This window comes from Schistocerca cancellata, chromosome 10 (assembly GCF_023864275.1).
Source record: "Schistocerca cancellata isolate TAMUIC-IGC-003103 chromosome 10, iqSchCanc2.1, whole genome shotgun sequence".
Lineage (NCBI taxonomy): Eukaryota > Metazoa > Arthropoda > Insecta > Orthoptera > Acrididae > Schistocerca > Schistocerca cancellata.
The window spans coordinates 60127565-60153867 of NC_064635.1; the positions used below are offsets into that span (position 1 = coordinate 60127565).

The 26303-nt window shown below is 45.9% G+C and overlaps 1 protein-coding gene and 1 non-coding gene across 2 annotated transcripts in view; one reads left to right on the top strand and one right to left on the bottom strand.

Annotated features, from left to right (window-relative positions):
• LOC126106107 (whirlin-like) overlaps positions 1-26303 on the bottom strand; it is a 975331-nt gene that overhangs the window by 496485 nt on the left and 452543 nt on the right. The window contains exon 2 of the mRNA XM_049912354.1: positions 4941-5050. Within this exon, the coding sequence (XP_049768311.1) occupies positions 4941-5050 (110 nt within the window). The remainder of the gene's footprint in view (positions 1-4940; positions 5051-26303) is intronic.
• Positions 16905-16979, top strand: Trnal-caa (transfer RNA leucine (anticodon CAA)). The gene has a single exon. It is a non-coding gene; the product is annotated as a tRNA-Leu (tRNA).

A 26303-nucleotide genomic window follows, 5' to 3' on the forward strand; every position in this document is an offset into this window, starting at 1 on the left:
AAGCTGTTCCCACCAGCTCAAAAAGATTTCAGTCACTACACTTGGGAGCGTTTTATCCTTCCACAAAAGTAGAGTATGTCGTGGACCACTGGTTGGGAAAGATCTTTCATAGCAATGTGAGGTACGGAGCGAATCTCTGGAATAAAGAAGCTAACTCTTCACACAATAAATAGACAGTTGGGAAATTTCCAAGAACGCTTGCAAAACGATATGTATCGAAAGTGCTACTGTCACGGAGCTATATAACGATTTTTTTTTTACAGCGATTATACAAAACGTGTGGCAAAGAATTTCGTTTGAGAGTACCATCTACTGCCGACTCACGACACTACAAATTGCTTGGATTGCAATGGGCAGACGAGTGTCAGACTAGGCTGAAGATCTAGCGATTCTGACTTCCCGACATAGTTGTATTGTGGCAATTGTAGGAAAAGGACAAGTATACGCCAAAACACGTGGTTCGCTACTTGTAAACTGACAGTACAGGACAGTACCATCTTTGTTTCCTGCTGAGTTATCAATACACATTGAAAAGCACAACTTTAGAAGCTGGACTATCGATTAACACTGTTTGTGTGTATGTGATTTCCACTGTTTCTGTCGTGAGGTTAGTTGTGTAATTGTGTTCCTATAGGTGGTGACAAAAAGACTGTAGAAATAGATGAACCACACATCACAACTCGAAAATACGGGAAAAGACGACTTCTCAAGAACAAAACTGAACAGATTTGCGTGTTTCAAGATGTAGAAAGAGACTGTAGTAAATGTTTCATTTTTAAATTGTATTCTGGGAGTGAACAAATTTTAGTGCTTCTTATTAAGAATTTTATCATGCCACGAAGCAAAGTAAGCACAGACCTCTGGAAGTCGTAGAATACTTTGAAGGAAGAAGGATTTGATCACGAATGCGTGAACGAGTGAGTGGAATTCGTGTCGTCGGATCACACGCAGAACATCGAGCGATTGTGGAAATCTTCGAAATCATCTATCCGACCAGGAGGCCGTGACGAACAGTATGTTTTTCAATATTTGAATTTCCACAATTTGCGCTTGCGTGGTATAATAACTTGCTTGAGAGACTTCGCAGTTTTCTTAAGATATATTGCTGGAGTGCGTACCGGATATGGCGGAAAAGAATTCCTACCGCCAGCGCACACATTACGTGGAAATCTACATTTATGCTCCGCAAGCCACCCAACGGTGTCTGGCGGAGGGCACATTACGTACCAGTGTCATTACCTCCCTTTCCTGTTCCACTCGCGTATGGTTCGCGGTGAGAACGACTGCCGAAAAAGCCTCCGTGCGCACTCGAATCTCTCTAATTTTACATTCGTGGTCTCCTCGGGAGGTATAAGTAGGGGGAAACAATATATTCGATATCTCATCCAGAAACGCACCCTCTCGAAACCTGGATAGCAAGCTACACCGCGATGCAGACCGCCTCTCTTGCAGAGTCTGCCATTCGACTTTGCTAAACACCTCCGTAACGCTATCACGCTTACCAAATAACACTGTGACGAAACGCGCCGCTCTTCTTTGGATCTGCTCTATCTCCTCCGTCAACCTGACCTGGTACGGATCCCACACTGATGAGCAATACTCAAGTACAGGTCGAACTAGTTTTTTGTAAGGCACCTCCTTTGTTGATGGACTACATTTTCTAAGGAGTCTCCCAATGAATCTCAACCTGGTGCCCGCCTTACCAACAATTAATTTTATATGATCATTCCACTTCAAATAGTTCCGCACACATACTCCCAGATATTTTACAGAAGTAACTGCTACCAGTGTTTGTTTCGCTATCATATAATCATACAATAAAGGATACTTCTTTCTATGTATTCGCAATACATTACATTTGTCTATGTTAAGGGTCAGTTGCCACTCCCTGAACCAAGTGTCTATCCGCTGCAGATCTTGCTACATTTCGCTACAATTTTCTAATGCTGCAACTTCTCTGTATACTACAGCATCATCCGCGAAAAGCCGTATGGAATTGTCGATGTCGGAGGTATCGATGACGAGTGACATAGCTGAAATTACATTTAAAGTCATCACTGGACGTTATCCATGTGTGGTTGTTGGTATTTGCAGCGCTACACACAAAATCCATATCGTTCATCTTTTGTCGATGTAGTCGTCATCACTGCAGGTACAATCGATATCTGGCTCCGCGAAAGTCGCGCCTTCGATATACACTCCTGGAAATGGAAAAAAGAACACATTGACACTGGTGTGTCAGACCCACCATACTTGCTCCGGACACTGCGAGAGGGCTGTACAAGCAATGATCACACGCACGGCACAGCGGACACACCAGGAACCGCGGTGTTGGCCGTCGAATGGCGCTAGCTGCGCAGCATTTGTGCATCGCCGCCGTCAGTGTCAGCCAGTTTGCCGTGGCATACGGAGCTCCATCGCAGTCTTTAACACTGGTAGCATGCCGCGACAGCGTGGACGTGAACCGTATGTGCAGTTGACGGACTTTGAGCGAGGGCGTATAGTGGGCATGCGGGAGGCCGGGTGGACGTACCGCCGAATTGCTCAACACGTGGGCCGTGAGGTCTCCACAGTACATCGATGTTGTCGCCAGTGGTCGGCGGAAGGTGCACGTGCCCGTCGACCTGGGACCGGACCGCAGCGACGCACGGATGCACGCCAAGACCGTAGGATCCTACGCAGTGCCGTAAGGGACCGCACCGCCACTTCCCAGCAAATTAGGGACACTGTTGCTCCTGGGGTATCGGCGAGGACCATTCGCAACCGTCTCCATGAAGCTGGGCTACGGTCCCGCACACCGTTAGGCCGTCTTCCGCTCACGCTCCAACATCGTGCAGCCCGCCTCCAGTGGTGTCGCGACAGGCGTGAATGGAGGGACGAATGGAGACGTGTCGTCTTCAGCGATGAGAGTCGCTTCTGCCTTGGTGCCAATGATGGTCGTATGCGTGTTTGGCGCCGTGCAGGTGAGCGCCACAATCAGGACTGCATACGACCGAGGCACACAGGGCCAACACCCGGCATCATGGCGTGGGGAGCGATCTTCTACACTGGCCGTACACCACTGGTGATCGTCGAGGGGACACTGAATAGTGCACGGTACATCCAAACCGTCATCGAACCCATCGTTCTACCATTCCTAGACCGGCAAGGGAACTTGCTGTTCCAACAGGACAATGCACGTCCGCATGTATCCCTTGCCACCGAACGTGCTCTAGAAGGTGTAAGTCAACTACCCTGGCCAGCAAGATCTCCGGATCTGTCCCCCATTGAGCATGTTTGGGACTGGATGAAGCGTCGTCTCACGCGGTCTGCACGTCCAGCACGAACGCTGGTCCAACTGAGGCGCCAGGTGGAAATGGCATGGCAAGCCGTTCCACAGGACTACATCCAGCATCTCTACGATCGTCTCCATGGGAGAATAGCAGCCTGCATTGCTGCGAAAGGTGGATATACACTGTACTAGTGCCGACATTGTGCATGCTCTGTTGCCTGTGTCTATGTGCCTGTGGTTCTGTCAGTGTGATCATGTGATGTATCTGACCCCAGGAATGTGTCAATAAAGTTTCCCCTTCCTGGGACAATGAATTCACGGTGTTCTTATTTCAATTTCGAGGAGTGTATATTGCTGGAGTGCGTACCTGATACTGCGGAAAAGAATTCCTACCGCCAGAGCACATATTACGCGGAAATCTACATTTATGCTCCGCAAGCCACCCAACGGTGTCTGGCGGAGGGCACTTTACGTACCAGTGTCATTACCTCCCTTTCCTGTTCCACTCACGTATGGTTCGCGGTGAGAACGACTGCCGGAAAGCCTCCGTGCGCACTCGAATCTCTCTAATTTTACATTCGTGATCTCCTCGGGAGGTATAAGTAGGGGAAACAATATATTCGATATCTCATCCAGAAACGCACCCTCTCGAAACCTGGGCAGCAAGCTACACCGCGATGCAGACCGCCCCTCTTGCAGAGTCTGCCATTCGACTTTGCTAAACATCTCCGTAACGCTATCACGGTTACCAAATAACCCTGTGAGGAAACGCGCCGCTCTTCTTTGGATCTTCTCTATCTCCTCCGTCAACCTGACCTGGTACGGATCCCACACTGATGAGCAATACTCAAGTACAGGTCGAACTAGTTTTTTGTAAGGCACCTCCTTTGTTGATGGACTACATTTTCTAAGGAGTCTCACAATGAATCTCAACCTGGTGCCCGCCTTACCAACAATTAATTTTATATGATCATTCCACTTCAAATCGTTCCGCACACATACTCCCAGATATTTTACAGAAGTAACTGCTACCAGTGTTTGTTTCGCTATCATATAATCATACAATAAAGGATACTTCTTTCTATGTATTCGCAATACATTACATTTGTCTATGTTAAGGGTCAGTTGCCACTCCCTGAACCAAATGCCTATCCGCTGCAGATCTTGCTACATTTCGCTACAATTTTCTAATGCTGCAACTTCTCTGTATACTACAGCATCATCCGCGAAAAGCCGTATGGAATTGTCGATGTCGGAGGTATCGATGACGAGTGACGTAGCTGAAATTACATTTAAAGTCATCACTGGACGTTATCCATGTGTGGTTGTTGGTATTTGCAGCGCTACACACAAAATCCATATCGTTCATCTTTTGTCGATGTAGTCGTCATCGCTGCAGGTACAATCGATATCTGGCTCCGCGAAAGTCGCGCCTTCGATATACATCGCTCGCAAGCGTTCTTGCAAATTATAAGCACTTGTAAAGAGCAACATTGTGTTCACCGTTCACGCAGCTATCCTACAGCAAATTATCATCCACTTAATCAATTAAGAGATAATACTAGCAGCAAAACAAATTTAGTACCGTGTCTAAGTGTAAGGGCAAGCCTGCGACTGGTAGGAAACAAGCCCACTCAGGCGTCGGCCAGCGCAGGCAGGTTGCGCTCACCTGGTGTATGTGCGAGATGACTTCCGTGTGGCTGGCGTCCTCCAGGCTCCGGCCGTTCACCTCCAGAATCTCGTCGCCCACCTCCAGGTCAGCTTTGTCGGCGGGCGAGCCTGGAACACAGACCCAGCGTTCTTAGTGACGAACGAAGACCCCTGTTTTATTGTATTTGTTCGCTTGCTTTATTTTAAATGTGCAATCGCAAACATATCAGTTCAAAATGGTTCAAATGGCTCTGAGCACTATGGCACTTAACATCTATGGCCATCAGTCCCCTAGAACTTAGAACTACTTAAGGGGCTCCGGAACGCCCTATACTTGCAATGTTAAAATAACGCTTATAAATTACATCTTTCCTCACAAAGTATTTGAGGTAGGAAGTTGAACTTTTTACAGATTATTTATTGGAATATGGGCTACAACTTAACACAGGGATTTTACAAAATTTTAGTTCAGTTATTAAAGATGATTTTTTTTTCAATTGTAATGAAAATTCACAACATTTTTTTGCAATTTTTTATTTATATATTCAAAAATATACAGTTTTTTGGAAAAAGGCTGTGTTAAATTATGCAGAAGGTACTGTGTAACATTTACTGAAAGTTTGAAACAAATATGTTTGGAAGATCCTTAGAAAACATGTAATTAGTATGAGACAATAAAAGATTTGGGAATCGAGCGACAAAGATTGGATTAACTTTTTAGTGCATTCCAGGTCCATAGGATGGATTGTCTTCATCCTCTGCAAACTTCTCCTCCAGCTTCCTCTTGTTCCTCCTCCTGTTTACTCTTGCTTGTATTTCTAGACTCTTTACAGCCCTGTCTGCAGCCAGAAGGCGTTCCTTGTCTAAAGCAAGCATCGCTCGTACCATGTTAGAACCTATCTTCATTCCCATATTTCTAAATACCTTGCACCTTACAATGTTGCCATCATTGAAAGTCGCAACAGCATCATACACACCAAAGTGAAGCGTTTCTATTCCAACAAATACAGTCCTGGGGATTCTCGACCATATAACACTACTTACACTTTCATTGGGGTTTTGAGTTTTTCCGTGAATACACTTTTTCAACAGCGATATATATTGAACCATCACAGGTTAGCCACAACACATATTTTATCTCACATCACTAAAATGTACCTGATGAACACGGACGTTAATAATAACACCATTTGACAGCAGTTTAACAGCGCCACAGTGGGTCACGCCCATGTAGAACACATTTCAAAAAAAAATTAAAAATAGTTGTAGTCTTCGGAATTGAATAAATTATATATCTATTAAAAGGTAATAGTCTGCAGATTCAGAAAACGCAAAAAAGTAAAAATTGAACTTTTCATGATTTTGAGCCTTTCCGGAGCCCCTTAAACCTAACTAACCTAAGGACATCACACAACACCCAGTCATCACGAGGCAGAGAAAATCCCTGACCCCGCCGGGAATAGAACCCGGGAACCCGGGCGCGGAAAGCGAAAACATATAAGTAAACCACGGAATACAATCGATGCGTTTCTTACAAAAACAGCCATTGTCCAAAATTTACGAAAATTGAGATATCGACACCATTTACAGATAGAATGGCAAACTGCATGCCTGTCGTACTAGCTTAGGCAAAAAATAAGCCCACATTACAAAATATTGGTTTTCAGATAATTCCATATTCTACAAAATCAACCCTTTTCCATTCGTTTTCTACAAGAATGTTCCTTGTCCGGTGCTGTTTTTGTTGGAAATGATAAACAAGAAGATTGCCTCCATTTCAAGTGCTAAACATCAGAGAGGGAAACACGGTAATAGACCTCGAAACTGTCATGAGGAGATAGAGAACTTGGCAATTGAACATATTAAGGCATTTAAACCAAAGACGACTCATTACTAAGAAATAATCCAAACCGCAAATATTTATCAGCAACACTGACTGTTAATACGAGGGAAATCCCAAAAGTAAGGTCTCCTATTTTTTATAAGTACATAGACCCGTTTATTTCTACAATGGTTTACATCACTTTACAGCTTGAACATTTAGCTATTTTTCGACATAATCACTATTTCTGTCGATGCATTTTTGTAGACGCTGTGGCAGTTTTTGTATGCCCATGTCATACTAGCTCGCCGCCATGCTGATCAGAAAGTTTTGAACCTCTTCATTCACCTCGTCGTCGGAGCTGAATCGCTTTCCGGCCAAATGTTCTTTTAACCTAGGGAACTGAACGCCAAGTGAGGGCTATATTAACTTTTCTTTAAATTTACGTCAATGCTCACAATCTTTTTTGTTTAACAGATTACCGGTTTCGGTCTTTAATGACCATCATCAGATCTGTTTCATAAAAACAAAGTCGTAATGTTCTGCAGCCATAGTGGCATCGTCAAATGCTAAATGCGGAATCAGCACAAGCATCGTCAAATACATATAAATCACATCACGCCGGCTCAAACTAATCGCGAACAACTGTGGCGCATAGTCATTCATGAAAATTCCATCGTTGTTTTTGCATATGAAGTCCATGAATGGCTGCAAATGGCCTCCAAGTAGCCGAACACAACCATTTCCACTCGAAGCTCGACATAAACACAGCTCACATTGAGAGGTGACATGAGCCACCTCTCATATTTCTATCTTACGATTTTCCTCTCTAATTGCATGCAGTGAAAAGTCGCTATTCCTTCACACGCGGACTTCCCACGTAGCGTCTCTCGTCACCCGGGTGGTCCGGTGACAGGCGGGCTCTGCTGATCTGGAAAGCGTTAGGCCGACGGGTGTGAGGAAGTCGAGTGAATGCTTTGCAGACGCCGACATTGTCAAAAGACATGCCCGGAGGTGTCTGAAGTAGCGGCTGGGCTAGAGGTTCCGTTACTTCACAGAAACTTAGTGAAAACACTTTCTGGCGGGCTACCAGCGAGGCGTGGGAATGACTTGTGTACCCAGGCAGTTGTGGCGGGAAAATTCCCGCGCTTTCTGCAAAATAGTAACTGTGATTGGCTTGCTCAGGGCATAGCTCCGTGACGTAGCAAAATCAGCGCAGAAATTGGCGCCAAGAATCTCCATTGGTGGAATGGTAGTGCTCCGGCAATAGAGTGGAATTTTCCGCCGGTTTTCGAGTTGCTGATTGGAACGTTTAACCACGGCCACTGTCGTGGGGGCGGGAATGTTCTGTGTTCGGCCGTACAGATTAAAAACGCACGCCGCGCGATTTAATTGAATAGCGTAAAGTTATCATTAAAAACGCACGCCGCGCGATTTGTGACGATTTGGTTGGTCATAATAGTAGTAACATGTTTTTGAATACAATTAAAATATAACGGCGATACCTGTTTAGTGTTATTGGAAACAATATGTAGTAAATTAATGAGTAAGGTAGCCGATCCTATAAGAAGAGGTGAAATTGGGCATATTAAGGTGTTTTGCTTTATGTCGACTAAGCCCATGATACGGCGTCTTTTTTTCCGTTTACTCTTAGAAAAAAAAACAAATAAGTAACGAAGTGCTAATTGTGCGTTGTGAAAAATATAGGGGCGGATTTTAAATAGCTACAGTGTATAATCAGACTAACAAATGGACATTCAGTTACGCGAAATAGCGGACAGCGAAGTGTGGTCATTAAATTGAGTACACCTACAGGGCGGTCAATTCCGGGATAAGTCTATTCGCATCTCACGAGGGACGCGGTATTGAGACCGGTTTTTTTTATTATATCACGGAGAGCGGGGTTCAATTTATAAAAAGAAGAAAAGCTGTATCATCATCATTGACTGTTGGTGTTAAGCAACCAAAACAGTTCATCAAAGGGTTTCGGTGAATGAGTGGTGAATGCGAAATGAAACTGTGAACGAAGTTATGTTAAATAAAGCAGAAGAGACAAGACAGTTTGGTCGTATCTGTTATTATTCCATCAACCGTAACATTTCTTCTCGTTGTACGAAGTCTTTATAGACGATCGTTATGACAATTTGCTTTGAAGGGATCTCGTTACGAGTTAAGTTTTGGGGATCTGGTCAACAGGGGATAGTTCGTAGATCTTAACTACTGCAGCTATTCTGGAATCAGGTGCTACCGTGACCGTTGTGTGTTGTCAATGGCTTAACGTCATCATATCTCATGCTCTAAGATCGACGCGCCTTTCCTCTTGGTATAACGGTGTCTCACGATAACAACGACAACGCCGACGGCGAAGGAAGATACGGTAGATTGTCATATCGCTAGTTTAGTTGTGGAGTATCTTTGCGAGCAGCCGCGACTAGAGAGTCGAGCGCGGGACACGGAACTGTTATGTTGAGTAGTGTATAGCTCTGCATGTGAGAGGAATTGTTAGTATGGAAGCTGAAGTGTTGCTACAAGTGATATTATAGTAAAGTGATGATATATGGAAATGGTTCAGACGAAAGTGCGCCAAGAAGTAATTGAAAATGAGCAATGCCGTCAATGACGTATTTATCTTTCCTCTCGTTGCGTGTCTCACAGCACCGATCATCCGCCCCGTGTTAGGTCTCCCAGAATGAACCGAAGTGAATCAGTACAAATTAGTTACCATAAAAGAGTGCAGTCAAGTGCCAGCTCAAATGGCTCTGAGCGCTACGGGACTCAACTTCTGAGGTCATTAGTCCCCTAGAACTCAGAACTAGTTAAACCTAACTAACCTAAGGACATCACACACATCCATGCCCGAGGCAGGATTCGAACCTGCGACCGCAGCGGTCTCGTGGTTCCAGACTGCAGTGCAAGTGCCAGCGTCTTGTACCGAGCGTGAGGACGTGCGTGCGACCATCGCGTTTCCGCATTTATCAACAATCAGCCGTGCCGCCACGGTTACGCGCACGCTCGTACAAGTGAGAACTGAAAAATTAACTTTACCAACAGTGTTATGTCATTACTAGTGTCAAGGAGGATTATTACCAGCTATCTGTATGTGCGACGAGCGTAAGAACTTTCGTTCGATCATTCGGCTTCCGCACCATCAACAATCACCTGCGTCGTGTCGGTTACGCGTACGCTCGTCTTGAGTGATATTCATCATCATCATCTTGGACAGTTTCCAGCCACTGGCTGGGTCTGTCGGGAACACAAGCCTCTCCATCGTGTTCTGTCTTTCCACCATTCCCCCTCTTCCACCTTCTTCCAGTTCTCTCCTCTTCTCATCACACATTCCTTCACTCCCTTCACCCATCTATCCCTTGGTCTTTCTGTGGGCCTCTTCCCCTCCAGTTGCAGATCAAACATCCTCTTTGGAATTCTTCCCTCATCCATTCTCTTCATGTGTCCATACCACTGCAGTCTTGATTTTTCTATCCTGTCCTGTACTGGTTCCTCCTTTAGTCTTTCCCTCACATACACATTTCGCAATCTGTCTCGTCTTGTTACACCCAACCTGCTCCTCTGGAACTTCATTTCACTAGCCTGTATTCTACTTTTGTCGGCTTTTGTGCATTACCCATGTCTCACTTCCGTATGCCAATATTGGGACAAAGTAGGTTCGGTATATAATTCCCTTGGATTTCTGTGGCACCTCCTTGCTCCAAATAAGCCCCCTAATGCATTTGTAGAACTGCCCTGCTTTTCTGCACCTTTCATTTATTTCCATTGCGTTTCCCCCCTTACTTTCAATCACGCTTCCCAGGTACTTGAAGTTCTCTACCACTTGTAGTTTTTCCCCTCCACAAGTTATATCCACATTTGGCCTATTCTTCTTCCTTGTTGTGACGATTATTTCACTTTTCTTTGCAGAGAAATGCATTCCATATTGTGCTGCCGTTGCCTTCCATGCATCTAACTGCTCTTGCACCTCCTTCTCGCAATTTCCCCATAACATCAGGTCATCGGCAAAAAGCACTGCTTTCATTTTATGCTTTCCAATTGCATCTGATACTTGCTGTAGGATTTCATCCATAACAATAATAAACAATAAAGGCGAAAGTGCACTTCCCTGTCACAGCCCATTTTCCAGTTTGAACCATGCAGTACGTTCCCTCCCCACTTTCACACAACTCTCACTTCCCTCATACATTTTTCTGACTTTTCGTGTTATCTCTTCATCTATCCCTTTTGCGTTCAGCACATCCCAGAGTTTGTCCCTACAGATACTGTCATACGCCTTATCAATATCCAAAAAGGCCATGATTAAGTCCTTCCCGTACTCATAGTGCCTCTCCTGCAGTTGCCTTACCGCAAATATGAGGTCCGTTGTTGATCTTCCCGGTCTGAAACCGTACTGCTCCTCTTGCAGTCTACTTTCAATACTGCTTCTTATTCTCTTCTCCAGGATCTTTTCATAGATTTTTCGACAGTGGCATAGCAGGGTGATTCCTCTGTAGTTCTCTCTAGTTGAGTGATATTGTGGACAGATAATCATCAAGATTGTTAATTGGGATAATAATTTACGACTTAGAATGTAAACAGTGCAACCTGCGATTTCCTTTAATCGTGCCAGAATATAGTTGTTCATACGAGACGTAGGATAGTGTTGTGTTCTGGCGATGAGTGGATCCCCTGACTAGCCTCCATATTTCGATACATAATTCCAGGCGAGCCAGCAGCAGTGTGGAGCAGAACATTTGTACCCCCGGCCGTGTTACAACGTGAATGACGCGAGTGCAAACGACAGCTCTGGCAATGCACTGCCCTTTTATACCTCGTGTGCGCGATACAACCCTCCATCTCTATATGTGCCTGTCGCTATCCCACGATTTTTCTCACATCAGTGTATACAGCGTGTCGGGGAACGCGACAAACAGTGAAGTTGTTGGCATAATGCGGGAACGGAGCGATTTATCAGACGTCCAGTCGGGAATGACCACTGGCTTTCTGGCTAAGGGTGACAGCATTTCCGGAACGGCTGTGTTTGGTAAACTGTTCCCGTGCCACCGTGGTTAATGTACACTGCGCGTGGCACAACGGCGTTACCCAAAACCCGCGCTGACGCAACTGTGGTACACCACACGGCATAGATGACAGCTGCGCAGATGCGTACGGGCGAATAGTCGTGCAACTGTTGAGCAACTGAGCGCCCGATCAACCAAGGGGCTACCAACATTGTCTCCTCGACGACCGTTGTGTATGCGCCTGGTTCATGCGCCCATGTTGACTGCTCTTCATTCGCAATGAGGGCTGGAAGTAACATGGAAGTGAACGTCGGCTGTGTGGCGACGGGTGGCCTCTTCATGTGAATCGCGTTTTATGCTCCGTGGGAAAGATAGCCGTATGTGTGTACGGTGTGAAACATTTGAAAGCAAACAAGGAGAGGTTGTCGTGGTCTGGAGACTGTTTTCGCGACCTTGAAACGTCACAGGTTTACGCTTCATTTAACTAACACTAATTTCTACATGATTAATAATTCATTTTACGCCGAGAGCGTCCTTTCAATATTTCGTCTAGCTAAATAACCTCTTGCTTCAAGAACGCTTCCGTGTATATTTTTTCTTATGTTGGTGTCACACCTCCTCTCTCTTCCTTTGATCCCGTGATGTATGTGGATGGATAAATGTAATTATGCATGGAATATATAATAATCTGGGTTAGTCAAAGACAGTAGCAGTAGGGTAGTTTAGCACCAACATAACAATGTGAGCAGATTCGGCAGAGAGTTCGTGATTCCAAAGATTGTGGGGATGAGCAGGGCAGAGTTTGTGAGGTTGGTTTTCACTGAGGTCTTACCCCCACCGCCATTTTTTTTGAACGGTTGGCGGTTGGTCCTGGAACGCGCCATGTTAGGACGCTATGGGACCGCCGATTGAACGAGACGGACGCAGGGGTGCGGCGCACGTCATGGATGGTGAGGAAAGTTATTCATAATGTAGGTTTTTTTGGGGTAACAGTGATTATGAAACACGTTCGGGTGTGAATTAATACCGGGAAACGTTCAGCGATATTTTATTTGTAGAGGTGATTGTGGGCATGAACCAACTGTTCTTGTTCTTAGGTCAATAGCGGATAGGTTCATTAATGTTTCATTTGTTGCATAGTTTAGTTCTGGATACAAGCAATATAAATTTTTCATGATTCAACGGTTTATTTTACTCGTTTCTTTGTTGTCGAACTTGGCCACGTGTTGCCATCATTCATAACGGTAGTCAATGGGTTTGCCTTTCGTTTATCATAGCATGAATAATGTGGAGTCATGAAAAAAGTGGTTCAAATGGCTCTGAGCACTATGGGACTTAACTTCTGAGGTCATCAGTCCTCTAGAACTACTTAAACCTAACTAACCTAAGGAGATCACACACATCCACGCCCGAGGCAGGATTCGAACCTGCGACGGTAGCGGTTGCGCGGTTCCGGACTGAAGCGCCTAGAACCGCTCGGCCACACCGGCCGACTGGAGTCATGAAGACTGGGCTGGTTTGCTCACGTTGCATTGCGGTTGCATAATACGCGGTTTCAACATGAACTTATCCGCATGGCACTGCATGTGTAGTAACACAAGTAATGTTTGAGAGAGTGAAAGTTAATATCCTTCCCTACTCCGCGCGTTAAATAGGTTTGACAATAACTAAATGGTGTTATGAGGCCACCATTCAGTAACATTCATTTTTACCCATTTTAATCATTAATAGATGTAACTGGCGACGAAGTGTTGTCTATGTTTCCGGTATGACGATATGCAAGAGATAGTGAGTGCTTCATGAAGGTTTTGTCACTGAGAATGGTCGTTTTCTTAAATATAACAGATTTCATGTATGTTTTGTCACAGAGGGTAATAGTTTTCTTACATATTATCGAAATAAATCAGAATGATAATTGAAATTCTCTCTTAGCGTTATTCAGTAGCCTTCATCCATACCACTGAGATAATGACTATATTCTATGAATTTTCAATCCAGGCATATCCATTGTATGCGTTATGCACTTTATGCGACTAACTGAATTCATAGTATCAAAAGAAAAGAAAGTCTTACAGTCCCTAATGTGCACGTATTGTTCCATGGCCATTCACCGATGTTGCGTTATCCGTTGCTTCATTTGTAAATTAGAATACTATCTTTTCTAGCGGGTTTGATTACCCATATCTCAATTTATCGGGCCTAATTGAAAGAATTAGACACATAGCGGTAGAAATGGGAACCACGGAGCACTGCGTCCGCTTATATTAAAGGGAGATACTTCTTACATGAAAAATACTCAGCATAACAAACAATACCAATAAATGATAGAAGAATATACTCGTTACAATTTGCAGATGACCAACTGATTATAGCCCAAGACTATGAGGACATAGAGTATATGACCAGAAAATTGATTCAAGAATATAAAAAATCAGGTCTAAATGTAAACATGAATAAAACAAAGTACATGGTAATTGGTGGAGTGAATGGAGACTTAATATTAGAAGAAGGGATGGGAACAATAACAGCTACTGAGGAATATAAATATTTAGGTGTGAAAATTACAAATGATGGGAAACAGGACAAAGAAATTAGATCAAGAATAAATTCTGGAAAGACGACAATCTCTTTATTGAATGGAATTCTCTGGGACAAACACATAACAACTGATAACAAAATAAGGATTTTTAAAACAATAGTTAGGAGCATTATTACATATGGTTCAGAAGTGTGGGCAACAAAATGGCAACTGAAATCAAAATTATTAGCCATAGAAATGGATTTCTGGAGACGTTCAGCAAGAATATCAAGACGAGAAAGAATAAGAAATGAAGTAATCAGAGACAAGATGAAATGTAAAAATTCAATTATTGATTTCATCGAGCACAAACAACTTAAATGGTATGGACACATCAGACGAATGGAACAGGAAAGGCTACCAAAATGCATAATCGACTGGGTACCAATTGGAAGAAGAAAAAGGGGACGACCACCTGATACATGGAAACAGGGAGTTCAGTCAGCAATAAGGAAGAACAACATTCCTGAAGATTTATGGACAAATAGAGAAGAGTGGAAAACAATAATTAGTAACTTACTGTAATCTAGAATAGGTGCTGGAAAAATGTACTCACATTGTAAATCCAGAATAATAATAATAAACAAACAAGGGGTAGACTTTCAGCCTTCCCTGTATGATCTCGTCATTCTGGAATGCGCAGTGTATCAACACAGTTATGAATCTGTCCTTGGGAACTATGTCCACCGCTACATGCCATTTGCTTTTCTTCGACACGACGGTATCTACCAGCAGGACAATGCAACGCGCCGTGCAGCTCGCAGTGTACGTGCGTGGTTCGAAGAACACCGGGATAAGTTTACCTGCTCCCTTGGCAGTCAGACTCCCTGGATTTGAAACCAATCGAGATTCTGTGGGACCACCTCTATCGGGATGTTCGCGCCATGGATTCTTAAGTGAAAGGCACCGAGCCCTGCTCAGAAACACAGAGGAGCTCGCCGCGGCCCTGTCTGTACCTCCCACAGTCTCACTGTGTCTCTTCTTGCGTGGCTCGCAGCCGCGCGCGCTGCAAAAGGTAGTTCAGGCTTTGGACTAGTGGTCACATTAATGCGACTGGACATTGTATTTCAAACGGTAACAATAAAAAATAGTATTGTAAGCTGCACCCTAGCTCGTGAGTAACAAACAGTTGTGAAACCTAAACAATGTAATAGAACTTTGAACATAGCTGCTAAGGTTCAGTGACCGTGTCAGAATTATATTGGAACAAATAAGCCCTCGGTCACAAATATTAAGTCAAAATTGACCAGGTTTCGACGCTACTATGAGCGTCGTCTTCACGACGCTACTATGAGCGTCGTCTTCAGAATTAAACTAACTATTCCAAAACATGAAACTTCCTGGCATATTAAAACTGTGTGCCCGACCGAGACTCGAACTCGGGACCGAGTTCGAGTCTCGGTCCGGCACACAGTTTTAATCTGCCAGGAAGTTTCATATCAGCGCACACTCCGCTGCAGAGTCAAAATTTCATTCTGGAAACATCCCCCAGGCTGTGGCTAAAGCCCTTCTCACACGGAGCAAGATTCGCTGCAAGTTTCCTTGCTGGCTGGCGCGGCGGCTACCTTGCGGGCTCCGTCGTCTGCTAGCGGGTACCTCGCTGGGAACCTTGTAATATTTCCAGGACAGGTCCGGTGCTATTTTTCTTGCAAGGTTCCCTGCGTGCTACCTGCGTTGGCCAATCATGAGGCGTTTCGTTTGTGACGTCAGACGCGGAAAGCTTGGGCGGGAAGCCTTTGTTGATAGTTGCTTTTCTGCTGTTGTGAGGTGCGGTAGGAAGTTCTTATAATTATTAAATAATGGCATCGCAGTGGTCCAAGGAAGCGATTGAAACATTGATATGTACTTATAGGGAAGAACAGAGTCTGTACGTCGTGAAAAGCGCAAACTATTATACTAAACACTTGCGGGCAGAAGCATTCGAAAGAGTTGCAAATACTAACACATCCATTCGTATGAAATTCGCAAAGGATGTACGATCTTCTATCCTATAAAATAAAGTCGTATATAACAGTCATTATTGGTATATTTATAAAATCAAACAGTAATGAAATGGTGATACTTTTCAAACAAAAGTAGGTGTTATGCGAATTAACCTCAACTCTTTATGAAGCATGGAGAGCACACATTTTTCCAGCGTTTCTCCTCTTAATACAGTTTTTCGTCCATTCTTTCTTTCTTCTTCTCTCATTAGCATGCATTTCTGCATCGTTTAGCACCAAAACAGCTAATAATGCCCGTTTGCTCTGAACATCTGTACCTGAAGCAGCCATCTACGTTCGATACGACATGCATCTGATCACAACACAACTAGCTGCCGATCTTGCACCGTGGGAGAGCTTCGGCGTGGAAGATAGCCGGCTCCTTCCCTGCAAGCCGGCAGGCATGCACGCCATCTCGCCAACTTGCGGCGAACATTGCTCCGTGTGAGACGGGCTTAAGCCATGTCTCCGCAATATCCTTTCTTTCAGGAGTGCTAGTTCTGCAAGTTTCGCAGGAGAGCTTCTGTAAAGTTTGGAAGGTAGGAGACGAGATACTGGCAGAAGTAAAGCTGTGAGTACCGGACGTGAGTCGTGCTCCGGTAGCTCAGTTGGTAGAGCACTTGCCCGCAAAAGGCAAAGGTCCCGAGTTCGAGTCTCGGTCGGGCACACAGTTTTAATCTGCCAGGAAGTTTCATATCAGCGCACACTCCGCTGCAGAGTGAAAATTTCATTCTATTCCAAAACATATTAGGTATATAATACATTAATAAAATTAACGTTTGTGCTGACTGGAAAGAGATGCAGCACTTACAAGTCACATTTTAAAAAATCTAAGCCGGAATGGGGACGTCATGAATAGTTGTAAATAAGATGACGAGCCGCTAAGGGCTGCCCGTATTTGAGTGAACAAGGGTTGCAACAAGACTGAGGTGCCCACGTTAGGAAGTGTGGGCAAGTAAACACGGTGTTGCTACAAGCTCCATCTAGTAGCCGCAGAAACAACTAGGCTCCTGTACATTCAAAATTAGACACATAAAATTGTGATGAAGCTGATTCAGGCATAACGGTAGCACTAATAATAACAGGATGAAGTTTCATATTTATCTGCTTTAAACAGAGATCCATTTTGTAACGTAAAAAAACGTCAGTTGTGACATAAAAGAAAACAGCAAAGATGTAACAGGAAAACAACATTTCGGCAAACTACATGAGGAAATCTGAGTCAAAGATCAAGCAATGGCTTTATACAGTCGAAAAAGTTTTTATTTCGCAGCTGCAGCTGTTCGTTGAGAATGAGGCCATCATGACGAGAGAGATGTTTGAAAATCTCCAATTCCTTTAAAACATCTAACCTACGCCCCTTCTTTTCGGTATGAAGAATATTGCTATCGCCTGTGGCTTTAGGCGCGTGTCCAGTAATTAAGAGGTGATCGGCAAAGGATAAATTTAGGGGACTGGTGCCGTTCTTTCTCAAAAGATGTTCTTTATATCTGATGGTCAAAGCACGTCCAGTTTGCCCTATATAATAGGAGGAGCAGATATCGCAGATGATCTTATAAACGTCAGAACTTTCTGTAGGGGAGCGAATTATGAATGAAGTTTCTCTTCACATTATTATTAGTAGAGAAGGCAACATTGCAGTTGTATTTGTTGCGAAGCATGCACTGAATCTGATAGGAAATGGGTCCTATGAAAGGAATAGAAAAACGTTTTTTGGGTTAATTTCAGTGCAAGAGGTGTTAAGTGTGGTAGTTCGTGCAGTTTTCTTTTTCAGGATATCGTCCACTATGTTAGGCGTATATTCATTATTAACTGCTATGGTTTTAAGTAAATTAATCTCATCATTAAACTTTTCTGTTGAAAGTGGTATAGAGGTGGCTCGGTGGACGGCAGAGTGAAAGAAGGCCATTTTTTTCAGACTGTGGATGAAAAGGGGAAGCAGGTTTTAGAACAGTTAGTTTAATTCTGAAGACGACGCTCATAGTAGCGTCGAAACCTAGTCAATTTTGACTTAATACACTCCTGGAAATGGAAAAAAGAACACATTGACACCGGTGTGTCAGACCCACCATACTTGCTCCGGACACTGCGAGAGGGCTGTACAAGCAATGATCACACGCACGGCACAGCGGACACACCAGGAACCGCGGTGTTGGCCGTCGAATGGCGCTAGCTGCGCAGCATTTGTGCACCGCCGCCGTCAGTGTCAGCCAGTTTGCCGTGGCATACGGAGCTCCATCGCAGTCTTTAACACTGGTAGCATGCCGCGACAGCGTGGACGTGAACCGTATGTGCAGTTGACGGACTTTGAGCGAGGGCGTATAGTGGGCATGCGGGAGGCCGGGTGGACGTACCGTCGAATTGCTCAACACGTGGGGCGTGAGGTCTCCACAGTACATCGATGTTGTCGCCAGTGGTCGGCGGAAGGTGCACGTGCCCGTCGACCTGCGACCGGACCACAGCGACGCACGGATGCACGCCAAGACCGTAGGATCCTACGCAGTGCCGTAGGGGACCGCACCGCCACTTCCCAGCAAATTAGGGACACTGTTGCTCCTGGGGTATCGGCGAGGACCATTCGCAACCGTCTCCATGAAGCTGGGCTACGGTCCCGCACACCGTTAGTCCGTCTTCCGCTCACGCCCCAACATCGTGCAGCCCGCCTCCAGTGGTGTCGCGACAGGCGTGAATGGAGGGACGAATGGAGACGTGTCGTCTTCAGCGATGAGAGTCGCTTCTGCCTTGGTGCCAATGATGGTCGTATGCGTGTTTGGCGCCGTGCAGGTGAGCGCCACAATCAGGACTGCATACGACCGAGGCACACAGGGCCAACACCCGGCATCATGGTGTGGGGAGCGATCTCCTACACTGGCCGTACACCACTGGTGATCGTCGAGGGGACACTGAATAGTGCACGGTACATCCAAACCGTCATCGAACCCATCGTTCTACCATTCTTAGACCGGCAAGGGAACTTGCTGTTCCAACAGGACAATGCACGTCCGCATGTATCCCGTGCCACCCAATGTGCTCTAGAAGGTGTAAGTCAACTACCCTGGGCAGCAAGATCTCCGGATCTGTCCCCCATTGAGCATGTTTGGGACTGGATGAAGCGTCGTCTCACGCGGTCTGCACGTCCAGCACGAACGCTGGTCCAACTGAGGCGCCAGGTGGAAATGGCATGGCAAGCCGTTCCACAGGACTACATCCAGCATCTCTACGATCGTCTCCATGGGAGAATAGCAGCCTGCATTGCTGCGAAAGGTGGATATACACTGTACTAGTGCCGACATTGTGCATGCTCTGTTGCCTGTGTCTATGTGCCTGTGGTTCTGTCAGTGTGATCATGTGATGTATCTGACCCCAGGAATGTGTCAATAAAGTTTCCCCTTCCTGGGACAATGAATTCACGGTGTTCTTATTTCAATTTCCAGGAGTGTATTTGTGACGGAGGGCTTATTTGTTCTAATGTAACAATGTGTTAGATTTTTCTTTTCTTGTCAACACGTTTACAAAAAAGTGAAACAGTTCTGTCAGTCTTTGCAATCGGTACGCAGAACGATTCTGTGGAGGTGGTAGAAACACTTACATATACACTTAGAGCCAAAGAAATTGATACACCTGCGTAATATCGTGTAGGGCGTCAGCGAACACACACTAGTGCCGCAACACGACGTGGCATGGACTCGACTAATGTCTGAAATAATGCTGGAGGGAACTGACACCGTGAATCCTGCACAGCTGGCCATAAATCGGTAAGAGTGCGAGAGGGTGGGGATCTTCTCTCAACAGCACGTTGCACGCCAGCCCACATATGTTCAATAATGTTCATGTCTGGGGAGTTTGGTAGCCAGCCTAAGTGTTTACTCAGAAGAGTGTTCGTGGAGCAACTGTAGGAATTCTGGACGTGTGGGGTACCGCATTGTCCTGCTGGAATTGCCCAAGTCCGTCGGAATATACAGTGGACATGAATGGATTCATTTCTTGACGGGTAGGCGTATGGAGGCAACCTCACGAATCCATTGTCCCTGCACGTCATTAGAAGAATGTTCAAGCTGGTGGATGCGAACCATTCAACGAAACATCATCCATAATGGCTTTTGGAGCCGAAGGCTCATTCGTGTACGTTTGATGGCTGCACGACACAAAGGTTCACGCCTCGCCTCGGCCCGTCAACATTGACATAGGGCTGTTGATGACTGGAAACATGTTGCCTGGTCGGACGAGTCTCGTTTCAAGTAGTACCGACTGGATGGACGTGTAAGGGTATGTAGGCAACCTCACGAATCCGTGGACCCTCCATGCCAGCAGAGGACTGTCCAAGCTGGTGGAGGCTCTGTAACGGTGTGAGGCGGGTGCAGTTGGAGTGATATGGGACCCCTGATACATCGAGATACGACTCTGACAGGCGACAAGTATGTAAGAATCCTGTCTGATCACCTGCATCCATTCACTTCTTGATGCAATAATTTACCAACATCCGTATGTATTGTAGAAATTTATTTTATTTTATGAACTTCTAATTGCTACCAGTTTCGGCATTACATTGATGCCCCACTCGTCATAGTCGTAAAATCGCTATATACGGAAGGACCCATATAACTAGATCCGTGAACCAATCGTCCTGCAACAGCTCTTGGTGGCCAGGCAACACAGAGGAGGTTTGCAAACCTGGGGACGGAAGATGGCATCAATGTAATGCCGAAATTGGTAGCAATTAGAAGTTTATGAAATAAAATAAATTTCTACAATACATACGGATGTTGGTAAATTATTGCATCAAGAAGTTCATGCCAGCCGTCGTCCCACGATCCATAATGAATCAACGAAGACAGAATGGATGTAGGTGATCAGACAGGATGCTTACGTACGTGTCCCCTGTGGGAAATGTATCTCGATGGATCAGGGGTCCAATGTAACTCCAACTGCACCCGCTTCACACCATTACAGAGCCTCTACCAGCTTGGACAGTCCCCTGCTGAAATGGAGGGTCCACGGGTTCATGAGGTTCCCTACATACCCTCACACGTCCATCCACTCGGTACTACTTGAAACGAGACTCTCCCGACCAGGCAACATGTTTCCAGTCATCAACTGCCCTATGTTAATGTTGATGGGCACAGGCGAGGCGTAAACCTTTGTGTCGTGCAGTGATCAAATGTACACGAATGCGCGTTCGGCTCCGAAAGCCCATATTGATGATGTTTCGTTGAATGGTTCGCACGCTGATACTTTTTCATGGCCCAGCATTGAACTCTGCAGCAATTTGCGGAAGGTTTGCACTTCTGTCTCGTTGATTGTTTCTGTTCAGTCGTCGTTGGTTCCGTTCTTGCAGGATCTTTTTCCATGTTTAATTCTGCCTACTCGTGTGTAGGAAAGCAGGTTTCTCGGATCGCTAGACGACATTCGAAGAAATCGTATTAATGAGTTTTATTACAAAATGAGCAATGATCATACTTTGAGAGTAACGTAGAAGCAAAGGGTGACATGCAAATAAAAAATCTGTCCAGTATATACGATTCCTATGTCGTTGGTTTCGAAGTGCCTAATCTTGATGCTCGTGTAGAAGTGGTCCGCGGCGCTGACATGTGTCTTCTTATGGGACAACTATCCAAGGAGTTCCACCCAATAACAATAACACAGCAAAAAAAATACAGAACATACCACTAAATGCTGTTACACAACCAAATTGACTAGATCGTGTTGTTCACGTCCCAGAAGACCACATATACCAAGCAGCAGGAATCCACTATATATATAGTGTACAAAACCACCCTTCTTAGGCAGACTTTACCTAACACATCGACTGCGAAATGTACCATACATGAACGCAACTCTGGGCAGGACTCCAGTTGAGCAAATAAATTAGTACCAACAAATACTGCAACGAGCCACACTCACAGCAAATAGTTCCTACAACACCGTCCCAGATCGAGAAGTTCAGAAACCGCTGCTGGAACTTCCAGGGGAAAATCTGAAGAGCTAACCGAGCCCACACACTATCCTGGCAGACGACTCCAAAATTCAGCAACTAGTTGTCTCCGGGCCAGAGTATCACAGGACCCCACCGGACCTCCACATGAGACAGGCAGGAAGAACAAGTACGCCGACTCCAATTAAACACCACCGCAAGGCCAGCACAGCGGCGAGTCGCCTCCGCCCCAGACCACTCTGCTCATATTGCGAGGCACAACAACCTTAGCGCTAGTCACCAGCAGGCCAGGCAGAGCGAACTTCACGTTCCGTGCAGTTCCCGGAATAACCAACTACCCTCTCGCTTTCCGCCGGCCACCGCAAACACACGCCATCGACGTAATAGCAGATCACCACCGGAGCGCCGTCCGCACCAGGACACCGAACTACACTCCTGGAAATGGAAAAAAGAACACATTGACACCGGTGTGTCAGACCCACCATACTTGCTCCGGACACTGCGAGAGGGCTGTACAAGCAATGATCACACGCACGGCACAGCGGACACACCAGGAACCGCGGTGTTGGCCGTCGAATGGCGCTAGCTGCGCAGCATTTGTGCACCGCCGCCGTCAGTGTCAGCCAGTTTGCCGTGGCATACGGAGCTCCATCGCAGTCTTTAACACTGGTAGCATGCCGCGACAGCGTGGACGTGAACCGTATGTGCAGTTGACGGACTTTGAGCGAGGGCGTATAGTGGGCATGCGGGAGGCAGGGTGGACGTACCACCGAATTGCTCAACACGTGGGGCGTGAGGTCTCCACAGTACATCGATGTTGTTGCCAGTGGTGGGCGGAAGGTGCACGTGCCCGTCGACCTGGGACCGGACCGCAGCGACGCACGGATGCACGCCAAGACCGTAGGATCCTACGCAGTGCCGTAGGGGACCGCACCGCCACTTCCCAGCAAATTAGGGACACTGTTGCTCCTGGGGTATCGGCGAGGACCATTCGCAACCGTCTCCATGAAGCTGGGCTACGGTCCCGCACACCGTTAGGCCGTCTTCCGCTCACGCCCCAACATCGTGCAACCCGCCTCCAGTGGTGTCGCGACAGGCGTGAATGGAGGGACGAATGGAGACGTGTCGTCTTCAGCGATGAGAGTCGCTTCTGCCTTGGTGCCAATGATGGTCGTATGCGTGTTTGGCGCCGTGCAGGTGAGCGCCACAATCAGGACTGCATACGACCGAGGCACACAGGGCCAACACCCGGCATCATGGTGTGGGGGGCGATCTCCTACACTGGCCGTACACCACTGGTGATCGTCGAGGGGACACTGAATAGTGCACGGTACATCCAAACCGTCATCGAACCCATCGTTCTACCATTCCTAGACCGGCAAGGGAACTTGCTGTTCCAACAGGACAATGCACGTCCGCATGTATCCCGTGCCACCCAACGTGCTCTAGAAGGTGTAAGTCAACTACCCTGGCCAGCAAGATCTCCGGGTCTGTCCCCCATTGAGCATGTTTGGGACTGGATGAAGCGTCGTCTCACGCGGTCTGCACGTCCAGCACGAACGCTGGTCCAACTGAGGCGCCAGGTGGAAATGGCATGGCAAGCCGTTCCACAGGACTACATCCAGCATCTCTACGATCGTCTCCATGGGAGAATAGCAGCCTGCATTGCTGCGAAAGGTGGATATACACTGTACTAGTGCCGACATTGTGCATGCTCTGTTGCCTGTGTCTATGTGCCTGTGGTTCTGTCAGTGTGATCATGTGATGTATCTGACCCCAGGAATGTGTCAATAAAGTTTCCCCTTCCTGGGACAATGAATTCACGGTGTTCTTATTTCAATTTCCAGGAGTGTATAATCGATTACAGTGCGCGCTCTGAACAAGATCACGGGTTAGCGGCGCGCGCCATATCAGGCGCTTGTGTCCTCTTCACATACGGCCCGCTGAAGTCGCTTTGTCGTCATGGAGAGAGGTCGGTCAGCGTGCAATTGGATGACGTCTTCCATACACCCCTCTCTGCTCTACCGTTCCCGACTGGCGCTTTAGCGCTTGACTTCACGCCGTAACATTCCGGCCGCAGCGAGGTCGGTGATATGGTTTTTTACCGGATTCCTGACATTCACGGTACACTCGTGAAATGGCCGTACGGGAAAATCCCCATTTCATCGCTACCTCGCAGCTGATGTGTCCTATCGCTCGTGTGACGACTATAACACCACGTTCAAAGTCACTTAAATCTTGATAACCTGCCATGGTAGCATAAATAACCTTGTAAGTAGGCTGTTTAGGTTTTATGTTGGTAACGCCATGTAGCGCTCTATATGAGACTCACTGACTGTGCTGTGTGCAGTCTGTGGTTTGTTTTCATTGTTGGAATTTGCTGTTGTAGTGTTGGGCAGCTGGCTGTTAACAGCGCGTAGCGTTGCGCAGTTGGAGGTGAGCCGCCAGCAGTGGTGGATGTGGGGAGAGAGATGGCAGAATTTTGAGAGCGGACGATCTGGACGTGCGTCCATCAGAGACAGTATATTTGTAAGACTGGATGTCATGAACTGATATATATATATATTATGACTTTTGAACACTATTAAGGTAAATACATTGTTTGTTCTCTATCAAAATCTTTAATTGGTAACTATGCCTATCAGTAGTTAGTGCCTTCAGTAGTTAGAATCTTTTATTTAGCTGACAGTATTGGCGCTCGCTGTAGTTCCAGTAACGAAGATTTTTGTGAGGTAAGTGATTCATGAAAGGTGTAGGTTATTGTTAGTCAGGGCCATTCTTTTGTAGGGATTTATGAAAGACAGATTGCGTTGCGCTAAAAATATTGTGTGTCAGTTTATTGAGGATCGGAATAAGTAAAGAGAGAAATGTCTGAGTACGTTCAGTTTTGCTCAGCTGTTTGAAAAGAAAATAACGTAAGAGGTTTTCCAGCAGTCATTCATAAATTTTTCTAAGGAGACGTTTCATAGCCGGCCGCGGTGGTCTCGCGGTTCTAGGCGCGCAGTCCGGAACCGCGCGACTGCTACGGTCGCAGGTTCGAATCCTGCCACGGGCATGGATGTGTGTGATGTCCTTAGGTTAGTTAGGTTTAAGTAGCTCTAAGTTCTAGGGGACTGATGACCACAGCTGTTAAGTCCCATAGTGCTCAGAGCCATTTGAACCATTTTTTTAAGACGTTCCATAACCTATCTGACAACTCCGCGACACTTGTTGTCTTACAGAGGCGTTACCGACCGTAGCACCGTATTCTTCGTGTTTATATATCTCTGTATTTGAATATGCATGCCTATACCAGTTACTTTGGCACTTCAGTGTATTTTGAGATTTTCTAGAGAAACTAAAATTCACGTATCACGCGATACAGGAAAGGGTGGGGAAATAAGTCGCATCACAACGTTTCCGCGATGTAAAGCAGCTATTTGGCGTCCGTGAGCTTCCGTTTATTCGAAGACAACGCAAAACATCTTCCTCGCCGCCGCTAAGAGGGCTCAGAATACTTGGCCAGCAAGCGGCTGGCTCGTTTCCAAAGCGAATTTCAGGGCAGGAAGGGCCGCACGAGTAGACAGCGTCGCGGACACAACCGTGACGAACGCAAATATGTGACCACAGATCTCCGACGTCGTCTCCGTCTGTGGCGGCCTCCAGCTTCGCCTCTTGAACCACCACTGCCCATAGGTTGACGTTTATTGTCACTTTATGAGTTCTTGTGCCACGCCCTTCTGTTCTGGAATTTTTAGTTTACTGTGTGCCCTCATTGCATCCTAACGCGTATAATGTTTTCTGTCACCACCGACGGTGTGGTTGGCACCATGTTTGGCCGTAAAATTTGTCTATTATTTGTCTAGGGGTTGTAAATAATTATATATATATATATATATATATATATATATATATATATATATATATATATATATATACAGGGTGTTTCAAAAATGACCGGTATATTTGAAACGGCAATAAAAACTAAACGAGCAGCGATAGAAATACACCGTTTGTTGCAATATGCTTGGGACAACAGTACATTTTCAGGCGGACAAACTTTCGAAATTACAGTAGTTA